Source organism: Thunnus albacares, chromosome 8 (genome assembly GCF_914725855.1).
Source record: "Thunnus albacares chromosome 8, fThuAlb1.1, whole genome shotgun sequence".
In the NCBI taxonomy this organism is placed as follows: domain Eukaryota; kingdom Metazoa; phylum Chordata; class Actinopteri; order Scombriformes; family Scombridae; genus Thunnus; species Thunnus albacares.
This window is the reverse complement of record NC_058113.1, coordinates 32,453,292-32,469,805: the sequence shown is the minus strand read 5'-3', so window position 1 is coordinate 32,469,805 and position 16,514 is coordinate 32,453,292. Positions and strand designations below refer to the sequence as shown.

At 39.7% G+C, this 16,514-nt stretch overlaps 1 protein-coding gene across 1 annotated transcript; it reads right to left on the bottom strand.

The window, feature by feature from the left end:
- Positions 1-7,197: 7,197 nt before the first annotated feature.
- On the bottom strand, positions 7,198-13,050 carry LOC122986707 (olfactory receptor 4D9). The gene is made up of 2 exons (XM_044358025.1): positions 12,046-13,050; positions 7,198-9,000 (listed from the first exon to the last, which is right to left on the bottom strand). The coding sequence occupies exon 2, from the start codon at positions 8,964-8,966 to the stop codon at positions 7,932-7,934; it is 1,035 nt and encodes a 344-aa protein (XP_044213960.1). The 5' UTR covers positions 8,967-9,000; positions 12,046-13,050; the 3' UTR covers positions 7,198-7,931.
- Between the last annotated feature and the right edge of the window lie 3,464 nt (positions 13,051-16,514).

Genomic DNA, 16,514 nt, shown 5'->3' with positions numbered 1-16,514 from the left:
GTACATACTGGAAGTGTATCTGCAAAACAACCAATATAGTTTGGTGAGTAATTATTTGCATGATTTATATTGTACATAAATGTATTATAAATATGTGAAGGAAATGCACAAACATATACTGTGTGTATTATGCACATTTTCCAGGTCTACATTTTTAATTTGGGGCTCTACTGGAATATCTTTGCATGATTTACAGTTAAAAGCTCCTTATTTGTCTTATACTGGCCCTTTAGGCAAGACAAGGTGAGTTTATTTGTACAGCACATTTCAACAACAAGGCAATTCAAAGTGCTTTACATGAAACATAAAAGGCGTCAAGACAATGTAAAAGCAACACAAGACAATATAAAAAGACATTTAAATATAATTGAAAAGTGTTAAATTAGAGATAAAAATAAGCTAAAATAGAATAAGATAAAACAGGAGAGTAAAAGTTACAGTGCACTGTAAGAAATTAATCAAAAGCCTCAAATTGGATTTAATAAAAGGCAGCAGCAAACAGAAAAGTCTTCAGCTGTGATTTAAATGAACTGAGAGTTGCAGCAGACCTGCAGTTTTCTGGGAGTTTGTTCCAGATATGTGGAGCATAAAAAGTGAAAGCTGCTTCTCCATGTTTAGTTTTTACTCCAGGGACAGAAAGCAGACCTGATCCAGATGACCTGAGAGGTCTGGATGGTTCAGAAATGTATTTTGGCCCTAAACCATCCAGTGCTTTATAAACCAACAGCAGTATTTTGAAATCAATTTTTTGACAGACAGGAAGCCAGTGTAAAGATCTGAGAACTGGAGTTATATGATCCATTTTCTTGTTATTAGTGAGGACTCGAGCAGCAGCGTCTGAATCAGCTGCAGCTGTCTGATCGATTTTTTAGGGAGACCTGTGAAGACAGCGCTACAGTAGTCGAGTCTACTGAATGGACAAGTTTTTCCAAATCCTGCTGAGACGTAAGTCCTTTAATTATTGATATATTCTTCAGGTGATAGTAGGCTGACTTTGTAATTGTCTTAATGTGGCTGTTGAAATTCAGGTCTGAGTCCATGACCACACCAAGATTTCTGGCTTGGTTTGTGGTTTTTAACATTACCGATTGAAGCTCCAAAAACAATGACCTCCATTTTATCTTTATTTAATTGAAGTGCTTGTATTGGACCATGGTAATCTGGTTGTATGGTTATGTAAATTTGTGTGTCATCTGCATATCTGTGGTAACATATTTTGTTGTTTTCCATCATTTGAGCCAGTGGAAGCATGTAGATTTTGAACAGAAGAGGCCCCAGAATGGAGCCTTGAGGAACTCCGCATGTCATTTTTGTCTGCTCAGATGTGTAATTACCTATAGACACAAAGTAGTCCCTGCTTTTTGAGTAGGATTCAAACCAGTTTAGTACTGTGATAGAGAGTCCCCCCAAGTTTTCCAGTCTGTCTAGTAATATGTTGCTGTTGATTGTGTCAAATACAACACTGAGATCCAGTAATACTAATACTGAAATTCTGCCACTGTCAGTGTTTAAGTTGGTGTCATTGAAGACCTTAACAAAAGCAGTCTCAATGCTGTGTTGTGGTCGAAATCCCTACTGGAAGACATCAAAACAGTTGTTTAGTGCCACAAAGTTGTTCAGCTGTTAAAAAACTTTTTCAGTGATTTTACTTAAAAACAGAAGGTTTGATATGGGACTCTAATTGTTCATTAGTGGCGAGTCTAGCTTGTTCTTTTTTAAGAGTGGCTTGATGACTGCAGTTTTCAGGGCCTGTGGAGAGAAACCTTGACAATTTGACAAAGATCTGAGGCCATGCAATTAGAAACATTTTTGAAAAAAGCCTGTTGGCAGAATATCAAGGCAGCAGGAGGAGGATTTCAGATGTTGTATAATGACCTCCAGGTTTTTATGGTTCATTAGATAAAATTGTGTCATACTACTCATATTGATTGTAAGTGGACACAGGGACAACACATATCCTGCACCTGATATGGAGGCACTGACTGCTTGTCTAATTTTCTGAATTTTGTCTGTGAAGAATGAGGCAAATTCATATAAGCCTTGATGGATAGAAGTTCAGGGGTTACTGACACAGGAGGGTTTGTTAGTCGACAGTAGCAAACAAGGCACGTGCATGATTATTGTTTTTGGCAATGATGTCAGAGAAGGAAGGCTGCCTTGTATTTCTCAGTTCCAAATTATAAATGTGATGTCTCTCTTTATAGATGTCATAATGTGCCTGGAGATTGGCTTTTCACCACCTGCGTATTCTGACCAGCGTGGCGTTTCTCCATGGAGATCTTTTCTTATCAGAGACCACCGTCACCTTAGTGGGTGTAATGGCATCAATAACATTTGTAATTTTAGACCTGAAATTATCTACAAGCTCATTGACCGAGACCCAAGAGAGGGCAGGTGTGGAAGAAAAAGCCTGAATACATATTTCACTGGTGTTTTTCAGTGATAGACCGTTTTGTGATTACGCCTGTTTGAGCATTTGTTTGCACGGAGATAGCACTCTCAGAAAAACAAAGGAATGATTACAGAGAGCAACATTAGTCATCACAACCTTAGAAACGTTCAGACACTCGGAGATGATTAAGTCCAGAGTGTGCCCCTTTATGTGTGTGGGCTCTGTCACATGCTGAGTCACTCCATAGTTATCAAGAACACAACACAGTTCTTTAGTGCTGCTGTCTTGGGGGTTGTCAACATGGATGTTAAAATCACCAACAATAACAAAACAGTCAAAGTAAATACAGATTATAGACTGCAGTTGAGCAAAGTCATCAAAAAAGTTTGCACAGTTTTTAGGTGGCCTGTAGATCGTTAGAAATATAGCTCGAGAGGAGGAATTCAGCTGAAGAGCCACATATTCAAAAGAAGCAAAATTTCCATATCTGCTTGTATTGGAGGGAATCATTAAACAAAATGACGACTCCACCTCCTTTCTTATGCATTCTAGCTTCACTCATAAATAAATATCTTGGTCTAACCAAGTTTCAATTAAAAACATGTAATTAAGATTATGCTTGATAATAAAATCATTCATGAAAAATGTGTTTCCTGTCAAAGACCTGATATTTAATAATGCCAGATTTAGTGTGTTAAAAGTATTTTCTGCATTATCTATTGTCAGCTCCAGTCTCTTTATGAGCCCGCTCTGTTCTGATTGGTTAGCTTCAGGAAACTTCCTCCTGCTCCGGAGGCTACGTAAACAAACCATGAAACAAACTATAGTAGCAGGATTTCACTTCTTTTTCTTGTTTTTTACTCTAAATGTCAACTTCTCAATTAGATCCATACATGTTCGGGCCGAAATCTGATCCGAAATATGAGACGCGAACAACACATGGACGTTAGAAACAACCTTAGCAACAAAGGCTACAGAACGGACGGCTGACGAAGTGTTCAGAGCAGGTTGAACTTACTTTTGCAGGGAGCATTTCTATATACCTTCAATTTTGGAACTTTGACCATGTTTAACATAGATATCCAACATCATAACAGAATATAAATAATAGAAAACCAAAAAAAAAATCATTAAAATAAAAACCAAAAAGCAATGCAAATGAATCTCTGCAGTAACCAATAAGATGTACATTCACCTACACACTACATATTAAATAACACCAATGTATGAAATGATATTCCTGATAATACAAATACCATTTTAATGACACAATAAATCCTTGCTTGAGTTTCATGGGAATGTTTTTTTTCTTTTCTTAAAGTGCTGATAAAATGTCTAAATTGCAGAAAAACATTCCCTCCTCTTCTGGATAAAAACCATATATGCAGTACATCCAGTCACCCCACCCGCCTGCCAGCCCCTCCTCCTGCTCTGAGGGGAGTGAAAAACAAACCCACACTGCTGAAACATCGTAATAAATCTGCTTTAAGCAAAGTGGTGAGCTCTATGTGAGACTAACCATCCCGAAATTGAAATGTCAATACAAACCTGAGTCACACAAACCATTTCCAAAGATCACACAGAGAACAACACCAGGCTAAATCACAGCGGTGAACATTCAATCACAGAATTCAGTACAATACAATACAAAGTGAGATGCTGGGTGCAAAACAACACATGTTCGGTCTTGTCTGTAATTTTCTTCTAATAGTGTCAATGAACGACACACTGAACACATACCTGCTCACACTCAGGGCACAAAGACACTCACTTTGTGAACATTTCATTGGTGGACATTTGAGTTTGGGTTTACCTCTTGCCATCATCTTTATGCTTTTTTTCCACTGTTGGAACTTAAAGGGTTTATATTCTGCTTTATGTGATTTTCTGTTATATATATATATATATATATATATATATATATATATATATACTGTTATGATGTCAGATGTTAAACATGGCCCAAAGTCCAAAGCTTGAGATGAACATATGCGGAAATGCTGCCTGCAAGTCAAAAGTCAGGGCTTCAACCTGCATGAACGCTCCATTTTCAACATTTCTTTCTACCTTTGCCAATGAAAGACGTAGCCTTGGTTGCTAAGGTTGTTGCTAAGGTTTTTCCACGTGTTGTTCACGTTCTTATATTTCGGATCAGATTCCGGCTCCAACGTGTATGGATGTATTTGAGAGGTTGACATTTTGAGTAAAGAACGAGAAAAAGAAGTGAAATCCTGCTACTGTAGCGGCTGTGACGCAGCTTCCAGAAGCTGACCAATCAGAACAGAGTGGGCTCATCAGGAGGCGGGGCCTTAAAGAGACAGGAGCTAAAACGGCCTGTTTCAGTCAGAGGCTGAACTGAGGGGCTGCATAAAGGGCAAGTATAAGATAAATAAGGAGTTTTTAACTGTAACTCATGCAAAGATATTCCAGTAGAGCCCCAGAATATAAATATAGAGCTGGAAATGTACAGAATATGTCCTCTTTAATGACTCGAAACCAGGAGCTTCCCTTAACCTTAATTTACTTCTAAAATATAGCTTGTGCCTTGTGTTTCTACTATGTTTTTCAATCCAGAGCGTCAATTGTAAAGGCGACACTGTATGTCCACACTGGTACAAACATATAACACACATATCTTTGTGTGCTGTTTGGTAGGCGAATGCAGCTCATTTGTGGGGACGACAACAACAATGGACTTTTAAATGTCAGTATTGTTAAATTAAAGCGCTGCACAGCAGTAGCAGTGGTAGTTTGACAGAATGGAACAGAGAGAACCACAGACTGTATATAAAGTTGGATTTAGCGAGGTGTGACGTCACCCGTTGGTTTCATTGGATGTGGTTTGAAGCCCAGAGTTGCAGTTATGGTCGATGCCATCTTTTCCATTTTCGAGCCATGACCTTCCAAATAAGTAGCGCGGGGTGTTGCCTTTCACACTCTGGAAACACGCGCCGCTACCTGGGACCCAGGCTAACACTTAGCTTACAGGGAACACTGAGCGCTGAACCCTTGGGCTAATGTTAGCTAAAGACATGGCCGCTTTGAGTGACAGGTCACTAGCTGCTAGGTAGCTTGTTTTAGCAACCAGGCTTCATTCGGGCCCGGCTCAGCTCCACCTTTTTGTCCATTCTGGATTAGCCAAGAGTCAGGCACTGCGAAGATAGCGATGGCTGGAGCCGCCCACTTTGAGCTTCAAAACCACGAACAAAACCAACGGGTGACGTCACAGTGGCTACAACCATATCTTTTACAGCCTATGGGCATCCCTCAAACTCCAGTTCCCAGAGGAAACTGACATGCAAGAGCATAACAAGATATAAAATGTACAACCTGAACAATACTAATGTGGTGATTGTAAATTTGTTTTTGTTTTCTTTTTTAAGATAAACAGAAAAGGACTTATATATATATATATGAACTATTAAACTCATGAAGTCCCTTTTTTGTAAGCACTACACTCACCCCGACAAACAAAAATCCTGACATTTCTAGAAAACCAAATTCTCCCAAAACGCTTCACTCCCACTAGTGAACATATGCTGGGGGTGTGTGGGCTGCAGGTAAGGTGTAAGTGAATAAAGTGAAGCTATGGATCCTGGCACCTCCCTTATAGGTAAGTATGGTATTTGAACTAGTGTTACTATGTTAACTGAAACTGTGGCATAAAATATTCTTAAAATGACAATAATATTGTTTATTGCAATTATTTCTTGGACAATATATCGTCCAACAAAAGTAGTTATTGTGACAGATCTACTTGTTAGTACATAATTTGGATCCAAACATGAGATCTGTTCACTTCACTTTTTAATGTTTTTATAAGTAAGTTAAAAATAGGAAATTATACCAACCTCCTTTAACGTCCCCTTCCACTCATAAACATGTTCTTCCTCTTGTTTCTTCAGTTGGATGTTTGTTCTCTTCTCTGTGCAGTTTGTTCCTCTGAGCTCACCTTAAATCTCAGTTTTACACATGTACCTGCCATGGATGTATTAAGGAGAGCTGGATACCACGTTCAAAGATGGCGTCCATTCATTCCTATGAAAGTTGGTCAGTGGCAAATGAAGCCAAAAAAGTCCTCTGCGTTTCTAGAAGACTTGAGCTGAGCAAAGACTCAGCAGCCGCACAATTCTCCATTCTCTGTTTAGCATCGTCAGTTTAGGCTAACGCATTGTTGCTAACTTTGGAGCTAACCCCCGCACTTTTCCTACAGTTGGGGAAACAACAGACCTTTCTTTGTCTTGAGAAGCTGCAGCATTTATTAACTGACACACTGTAGTCTGTACTGTACATTTATCACCAGATTTACAACTTACTGCTAACCTTTTCCTCTGCTTTCCTCACTTTTTTGCCGCCAACTCACTCGCTCAACCACACGCTAGCTACACACACACATTACGCACTGCCCTATTCCTTGAAGGGAGCTAAGCTAACAACAGTTTCCCAGGCATCGACACAGAGGCTGACTCACATTTCAGAACAGCACTGCACAGAGACGCCCCCAAACGCTATTGATTTCCGAATGAATGGATATTTGACGTTATTTTTGGCATTAAAAAGAGATTTTTTGACCTGACAGGGGTTCTCATTTTCTGGCCTGTGCAATTATAAGGGAAACCCTGATATGTATATGTAAAGTTATTTTTAAACATATTCAAATGTTCAATTTATGCTGCTTTTTTAGTATTTTTCACATATATGTGAACATATTTAGACTCACATTTATTCGCACTTAATAGGTATCCATGTATGTAAATATTTGCATTTTTTTAAATATTATTTTAAGATTTATTGTCACTGCTATTTACACATGCAATATGAAGATTAATTGCTCTAAGTACTTTTAAAATATATTTTCCAAACATATCTGAATATATTTACTAGTTTCTCACATATATGTGAATATGGCCTATACTACATTTCTGTATGGGTCTCACATGGAGACAAATTTGAGGAAAACCCTGAATAAATGAGTGTAGAAACATAACGATAAAGGATGAGACGGTTCACTGAATGGCTTGATGAGTATGAAAATGAGACATGTTGGACACCAGCAGCATCAAAACAGTTAATTAGTGGGATTATCTTCGGGGAGTTTTTGATACTGATTTAGGGAATCTAAGTCTAAAGCTGTTCTGGAGGCTGTTTGACCCATCTGTACTTCCAAATACATCTTTACATACAACAGATGTTGTGGAATCAGAAAACAGATTTTGTTTGTATCATGTTTTAATCAGTGTTTATCACAAACATTCCACAGACTGAAACAGGCCGCAGTTATCGCAACATTACACAAAAACAAGACGAATCCCCAACAATGAGGGACATTTAATATCCAACATTTTGTGATCTGAAAATTTTCCATGCTTGTTAACGATGTAGAAAATTTTACTTTCACAACAGCAATCCACAAGACATGCAGACACGCCTCTTAGCGAGACTCACAATGTGTGTTGGACAAAGAGTTTGTGCGACAAACAAACGTCTAAATGATGCTCAGGTTTGTCTGCAGTCTTTGGTTCCTGAGTGGTTTTTTTTTTTAGGTTTTGGTTGTGTCTTTTCTCTGGAAAGGCATGAGGAGCTTGTGTGCGCGGAGCCTGAACTTCTGATCCCAAACGCTGTAAATAATCACATTCCAGCAACTGTTGGTGGCCAAAATCCAGAAGGCGAAAAAGGAAAAGTTGCACCACTTATTCCCCAAAACGTTCCCCACCACAAAGACGGCGATGGGCGTGAACGACGCGGTGAAGGCCACCGTTAGCGTCCCAATAGTTTTGGCTGCCTTGATGTCAGAGAACGTAGGTTTGGTGGTGCTCTGGCACTCGGTTTCCGCCAGGTGTTTCCTGCGCTTCGAGTGCTGCCTAATGCTGGACAGAGAAATCATGTTAATGACCACAGTGCCACCGAGGAGGGTGAAGTCAAAAGCGGGGAAGAGGAGGAGGATGTTCCAGGCCTGGCTGGGGAACTCGCCGATGGTCCCCAGAGCGTAATTACACATGCGGCTGCAGGAGTTGTACTCCAGAGCGATCTCGCTGCTGAAAACCATCGGAGACACCGCCAAGAAGAAACTCCCCACCCAGGAAAGGACGATGAGGATCGTGGTCCTTTTACGTGTAATCACTGAGTCTTTATGCAGCGGTCTCAACACGGCGATGCTGCGCTCAATCGTCAGCAGGAAGATGGTTGTGATGGAGACCAAAGTGCACCCTGCGAAGATCGGGCCGATAACATTGCACGGATGGAAACTCACCGACTGTGAGTTGTATGACGTCCACTCTGGCGCCGAGTCAGTCGCCATAAGATAGACCTCGGCGTAGACTGACAACGGCACAACAAATATCCCCACTGCAAGATCGGCCACGGCGAGTGATGCCTTCAGGTAACCCTGCGGCGTGTGGAAGTGTTTGGTCCCCAGCACCACCGCCAGAGTCACCAAGTTCCCAAACAAGGTGGCGAAGATCAGCAACACCATGAAGAGCACCATCAGGATTTTGTTGACCAGCGTGCAGCAGCACACGGTGCAGTGTGCCGGCTCGGTTCTGTCCAACATGGTCGGTGTGCTGGTCTCAATCATTGGATGAACTGATGCTGCACATTCACATTATGACCTGAAATACAAACATACAGGGACGTCAGATTGGATCATTCCAAATACAGTGAGAGACTTGCAAGTTGCAAGTGATTTAAATAATGTTTTGTGTAAAACAATAAAGTAATCCTACAAAAAAAACTTGCAGTTTTTTTAAGCATCCATGTTTCTGGAAATGAAAGAACTGTTTATTTTCTCATAGACAATGTGACTGACAGTTGGAGCCTTTCAAGGGTTAGATAGACTGAAAACTCGTCAATACAAAAGATTAAAAACTGGGAGAGTAAATATCTGGTTCTGTGACTGGAAAAGTCAACGATAAAAGCTTGTGGACATAAAAACTTAATGGGAAAAGTTAACTACAACTCCCAAGATGCATAAACATATAATCAAAAAGCTTCAAATTCTGTTTTGCGCACCGCTAACGGTGAGCAGAAGCTAAATATTCAATCTTGAGAACACTGAAAATACAATTTGCAGCTTAAATTTATTCAGTTATGGATTCTGGATCAGTTTTGGATGATTTTAGCAACAATGCCACCGTGTTTTGTTCAAAAAATCCACAACGATATCCACCTCTGATTGGCTTCTTCTCCATAGCAACAGCAGCTAACGCTCATTTAGAGTCGTCTGATGTACAAAACATGATTTCTAAGAAATAAAATAATAAAACTGATGACCGGAACTCAAACCTGTATGATTGTTACATTATCTGGTAGAGTCCATGTTTCTATGTTAAGGTACATTGAGGATAATGTTTAAGGAACACAAAAAATGGCAATTATGGTTAAGATAAATTAGGTTTTTTATTGATTAACTCTGATTGTACTATTTTTTAAAATATTAGTAGTACAAGAAGTTGTGATATGTTTTCACCAGGTTGTGTGTATGTATTAAGTTTTTTTTTTTTAATAAAATAAATACTAATATGACTTTTTGTTAAATTGTCCATTTGACTTCTGTTTATAGGAATATTGAGAGTTTAGTGGTGTAAATAGCTCAGGTTCAACAATGTATCAGGCATGATCACTTCCTACTTAAGTTCTTGTAGAAATTAACAATATAGTACGAAGTCAAGAGGTTGTGATATGTAGCACAACAAGCTAGCAAAGCTGTAAACAGAACCGCGTTTCCGCACATGCTCAGTAGCGTCTGCCTTACACTGAACTACTCTCCGGAGACTGAAAACATGATCACTGTTATTAGTCTTTGGAGCCGTTTCTAAACAAACTAACGTGAGGAAACTCGTCATAATGAAGATGATGAAGATGAACATGTGACCCAGTGCAGCGGTGTGACTCACTGACGTGTTTTTAATAGTTTCTGGACAACAACGGAGGAATAAGATATATCAGGCTTTGATACACACACAATACTTGTTAGTAGATCAGTTCATTGTTGGTTTTGATCCAAACATGAAATTTGTTGAAAACAAGAAAAATATAGAAAATTTTCAGCCTTATGTTTTAAAAACTCCACCTCCTAATTATTCTACAAATCATTTCATCATCTTTGGATTTAGTAATTTAACCTATTTTTTCCTTCTCAGATGTTCCCGCGCTGTTCAACCACATTACGTCAACGATGTGACATAATGTGAGTCATGGCGCGAGAGGCAACTGGAGTAAACAGAACTGGCTTGGCACGCGCGCGCTCTGCGCTCTGCTCGCTCACGTGAGGGCGACCCGGGCACAGGATGGATGGATGGAGGGATGGAGGGATGGATGGAGGGATGGATGGATGGATACTACTCACTCCAACTGCAGGAGAGGTGACGTCATAATCTACTCGGACAGCTGTAGTAGTAAACAAAACCCAGCTGGCGTTGCTGCGTCTTTAATCCACAGGGACACACATTTTTTTTAAGAAAAAGTCTCACTTCAGGTTCCTGGACATCCTCCTTCACATATACTTACATTGAAACTATGATACACATACACTCACATTAATTCAGCTAAATATCAGGAGGCTCTTGTTTTTAAGGGTTAAAAACGCACAGTTACACCCTGTGGTCACTTCTCTCTTTCACTTGTCCTCAACTCATTTCTCAGAGATGCGGTGGAGCTGAAACCTCCCACATATCCTGCATATAACCAACAGAAGATCCATACATGGTAATGATGAGAGCCTCCAGCGCGAGGAGAGCGCGAGGAGAGCGCAGGCTGATCTGGAAATGTTCCTGGTAACACTTTACTTTAAACCCCCTCTATGACATTTATTAGCGATATACAAACATATTAAATAAATGGTTTATAACATCCTATAATATAGTTTTTAAGCAGATATAATTGTTTATTAATGTGTTTGTGTGCACCTGTAAGAGAATGAATGATAATATAGTTGTAATAATAATATAAAATATGTATTCATAGGAGAAGTTATAATTGTTTACATTAATATACATATAAAATGTCCTTAAATACTTACATTATAGTGTGTTATAAACCATTTTTTAAATGTTACTCCTATATAAATGCTAAATAAGGGGACTTTAAGTAAAGGTATTATTGTCAATAATGTATCTCAAGAGATTTTCTTGCATAAAAATTCAGTTTTTCGGATGCCAATGTTGAAAAATGCTGACAAACACGCAGCTATAATCTACTCTGTTATTACTTATGTCTCCTCTCATTTTCAGATGCCATGTCCTCAAGCTTTTTTCTTTTCTTTCTCTGTATATCCATCTACAGCGCGCAGTCATGCAGAAACCTCCCGCATATCCAGCCAATAATCCTCAGGATGCAAATCCATGAAAAAACAAAACAAAATCACTTTCCAGAGCGCACGGATCAACTGAGTCCAGCAAGACTCTACGCGTCTTACAGGACAGCCTCTATCCAAAACATATTTAACATGCAGCTATTGTCGCAGTCACTCTGTTTTGCAGAGATGTTGGATTATTTGGGATGTTATAGTTTAGCGCACTTCCAGATTCCAGATTCAACCCTCTTTAAAAAAACAGTTTTCCCAGATTACTACAGGAGCTTAACTCCTGTGTGTCAATCTCCAGAGGTCAGATATTCACGCTGTGATAATAACTGATATTGCAGTCAACTCTACTCACTTTGAGCTTTAAATTCCCTTCAAGACGCAGAAGCCAGCGATGCGTGAAGCAGCATCTCCCTGCTGGATATCCACGCAGCAGGTTCCCCGCTGCAGCTTAAAACATTCCGCAGTCCTCAAGATGAAACTGGAGAAGAAATGAAGTCCATAACCAGGAGCAGAAAACTCACTTTCCACCAACGCGCAGATGTTAGTGCATGTACCGGGGGGGAGGGGAGGGGGGAGGAGGAGGATGGATCCGCGGAGCCGGGCGCTGCGCTCTGGTCCGCTCCGCTCCGGAGAGCCGGTTAAAGTGTCTCCTCCGCTGGTTTCTCCATTGGCTGAGGATGCTGATGACAGAGGAGCCCCCCCACTCCCACCCCCACCCCCAATAGTTTGACGTGTTGAGGATGGTATACATCCTGTCACTCTGTCCAAGTGCTTCAATTATCTGACAAGAAATTCTTGGCTGCAGAATATCTCCAACATCTACTCCTCCTCTAAAAGCCCAGTTTCTTCTTTTGTATCATTACCTTTCATTGAATCATAATTTTAGGCATGAGTCAGTTCAGTACATCAGACTCAGTGCTGCAGCGATCCGTCCAAGTCTGAGTCAGAGCTGCAGGATGAAAATTAGATCCTGAAGCAGCCACTTCCAGATCTGAGGTTTCAAGTGACAGAGTGACAAATGATGTTGATTTTTGTGGTATTTTGTGCTTTTATTCACAGTGAACATTAGAGGTTGATAGAAGAGAGACGGAGGGAATGAAATGCAGCAGAAGTTTAACTAGAACCAGGGACATTTTCCCTTTCAGTCATAGTTTATGTTCTCTTGAGATGTTTATGTCTTAGAACATCATCTAATCAATATTGCAAATGTTCAAATATGAAGCAAAAAACAGATGGAGGTAGGAGCTGGAGGAGGTAAACATAGCCTCAAACATCTCTGAATACAAGATAGTTAAACCTGCATTCATGGATTTTTCTGTCCACTAGTTTTCAGCAGAAACAAGCAGTGAACACAACTCTGGCATATCATCAGCTTTTAAGTTGATATGTTTCCACATCCAGCAGTTACGGAGCAACATTATCATTCATGTGGAGTCGTGTTTCTGTCCACCTGGTGAATGTAAGTCCAATATTCACTCTCTTTTAGCTCTGTTTTTACTCTCTACCAACTCCTGAGGGAAATATCTGGCTCTTTAGCTGCTAAATGCTCCACTATGTTCACCAGCTAGTCTACAGCTAACTGTGTTGAGCAGGTAGTGTACAGCGGCTTTTTACAGCTTCTTCTCTGAAAACGACACTATAAAGCTCCGTAAAGCCGAGAGGAGCTGCAGAGTCACTGATAATTCTCTGTAGGTTCATCACTACGAGCCACAACCAACACATTACACACTGACACATCAGACACTGTTATTATAAAATATATCGATTATAACCACTTTAAACCAGATTGTGTTGATTTTTTTTTTTTACATAAAACTGGTTGGTTATTAAGTTTGCAATATTCAAATTTTAAGAGACAACCATCAACAACAAGAACTGACAGGTTGATAAAACATTTTATCATCCAAATGAATCAAAACACTCTAAACTGCTCCTGTGCAAACGACTTCTTCACACACGTTACATCTTTAGGAAGATTCTCTGGTACAGAGTGTTGTTTTGTTTTTTAGGGTGTTTTAACACTGGGACAAGATAACCCAGCTGTTTGTGTGTGTAAAAATGCTATTTTCTACTATTCTTGGATTGTAGAAAAGCAAATAAAAAATATAACCCCGTAAACTTTGATTTGGTGATTTGCAGGTCAAAAGACATCTAGATTTTATAAAGTTTGTTTGGCGTCTACAGTTACTTCAAATATCACATTTCAACATGTGATATTGATTATCTGTCAGCGTGCGGTCAAGATCTGCTCCAGACTGAAATATTAAAATGTTGCTGAAGCCTTGAAGATTCAACACTTTATTGCTTTTGCTTTCTTTGGTCTTTTCTGCACACGGAACATCTATTTCCTGTCTGTCCATCATCCCTCCTCTGTTGCTCTTCCTGAGGTTTCTTACATTATTTTTCCCTTTTAAAGGGGTTTTTAGGGAGTTTTTCCATATTCTAAAGATGGAAGATATTGTGTTGCTGTAGAGGTTGTAAAGAAACCTGAGGAAAATGTATGATTTATGGTACTGGGGTATAGAAATATTGATATCTCAACATAGCTTCGGAGTGCTCACATCAAACAGCCATGAACAACCACACTGACAATAAAACAGAACAACATGACATTTTCTACCAAATTCAGCTGAAGTAAGTATGTCTTTTTGATCTGAACATCAGTGTTTATTGGTTCTCAGAGCTATATTTGTGAAATTATCTTGAATCAAACTACTCCATCAATTTAGCATTGTACTCCTAAAACATTATCGGACTCATGCTGAACAGTTTTTCAAAAAAGGATCAAAATCGATGCAGCAGAACCAGAAATATCTTCTTTTTTTATTCCATGGATTCTTCTCTCTTGTCAAAACTTGACACACCTGATGATGCATAAAACTCTGTAGATTTATGACTAAAAGCTGTGTGACGCACAAAGCCAGAAACATGCATACGCACTGTTTTTGTCTGATTAAAGAAAAACTGTCTATTGTGGAAATAGACGCATGTCCACAAGTCTCATAACCACTGCCACAATTAGCCATAAATGGATGAAGACACATATGAACTCGCTGCCTGTTCCATCAGTGTTCAGACCTGTTAATGAAACAAACAACAGTGCTCTCTCTTGTTTTTTAAATATATATATATATATATATATAAATCCTGGGGGGCATTTTATGCTTTAATTGGACATCAACAGATGAGAGATGACAGGAAACGAGGGGAGAGAGAGACGGGGAACAAAGATCCACTGCTCAAATTAAGCCACGGACGTTGCAGTTATGTAGCATGCATCTTAACCAGTAGTCTACTGGGACATGTTGCACCGCAGAGGTTCTCCAACAACCAGAACAGCTGTCATTACATGTGACTGTGTGGGTATTTATAACCATATCAGTAATACATCACATTGACCTGTAAACCATCGTCATCATTTTTAAATGTGTTTATATTGAAACTGATTTATTTTCCCCGTTTGGGTCGTTTGTGTCCCAATCAAGGATAAAAAAAAAAAGAACATTAACAGCCAGATGATCCTTCCCATGTAAATTAGAGCGATAAATGTGCCTTTGATTGGCATTTTACAGGTCAGTGCAGTTCATTTTCAACTTCAATAATGTTTTCGATTCTGTCTTTCACCTTATTTTATATTTAATAGTGAAGTAGCCTGGAGCTGCTCGCCTCCAGCAGAGATGAGGAGCGGACTACAGAGATCTGGTAACATTACTGCTTTCTACTTTCACACCCCCACATTTCACACGGCTCCCTCCGGACACACGAAAGGCTTTATACTACTTTTTACACATGTAACACCTGGAAACACACTTACATGTGGGAAATAGGTGGAATTCCTCTTTAAAGGGGACCTATAATGTTTTTCCTCATATAAATAATGTTACAGTGTCAGATATTCATATTAAACGTGGCCAAAGTGTCAAATAATGAGGTAAATGTATGTAGAAGTGGAGCAAAACGCAGCGGCTTCAGACTGCTCTGAACTCTTGGTTTCCAACTGTTTCCTCTACTTTCTGTCCGAGCTGATGTCGGCTGGTGACGGATTTCTTTATATGGTCATCTGCTCCACACACAGTTCGCCAGTTAACTGCTCCACTCTGATGACATTATGGTGTTTGTCCATTGTTTTGGGGGTAGTCAGTCTGAGCCATGACTGTAGCTGTGTCTGCTTGCACTATTCCTCCCTGCATTATTTCTAACTGATCTGCTGAACAAACAACTCCAAATATCTCCATATGTTGTTGTGTTGACCGGTTTTTAGCACCGCTAACAAAGCTCTGCTAATTCAGTGAACATGTTTAATTTCCTGTAAATTCTTCACAATAAAAGTCTCCCATTATTTAGTCATTTAAAAGCAGTAAAGCAGGAAATGTTGGGTTTGCATCGGCGGTAACTTAACACGACTCTGATAAAGCTGTGTCTCTGCGGGCTTCCTGAAGCCGGCCAATCGGGGGGGGGGGGCCTTAAAGAGACAGGAGCTAAGACTGCCTGTTAGAGACAGAGGCTGAACTGAGGGGCTGCATTATGGACCAGTATAAGATAAATAAGGAGCTTTTTGAACTGTGAGTCATGCAAAGCTGCTCTAGTGGAATCCCAGAATAAAAACAGAGCTGGAAATGAGCATAAAACGTCCCCTTTAAGTGTTGCTTGTACCGTCAAACCCACTGAGAATTAACACCCTCAACTTTAGTAATGCCCAGACATTTTCCTTTAACTCCTCTCCTTCTTAAAACCTCAAAATGTCCTGTTTTATTTATTTGCCTTGAAGCTTTAACCGACGCTGTGACTGCAGCAGACCGACTGTGCTGTAGTAAACACTGC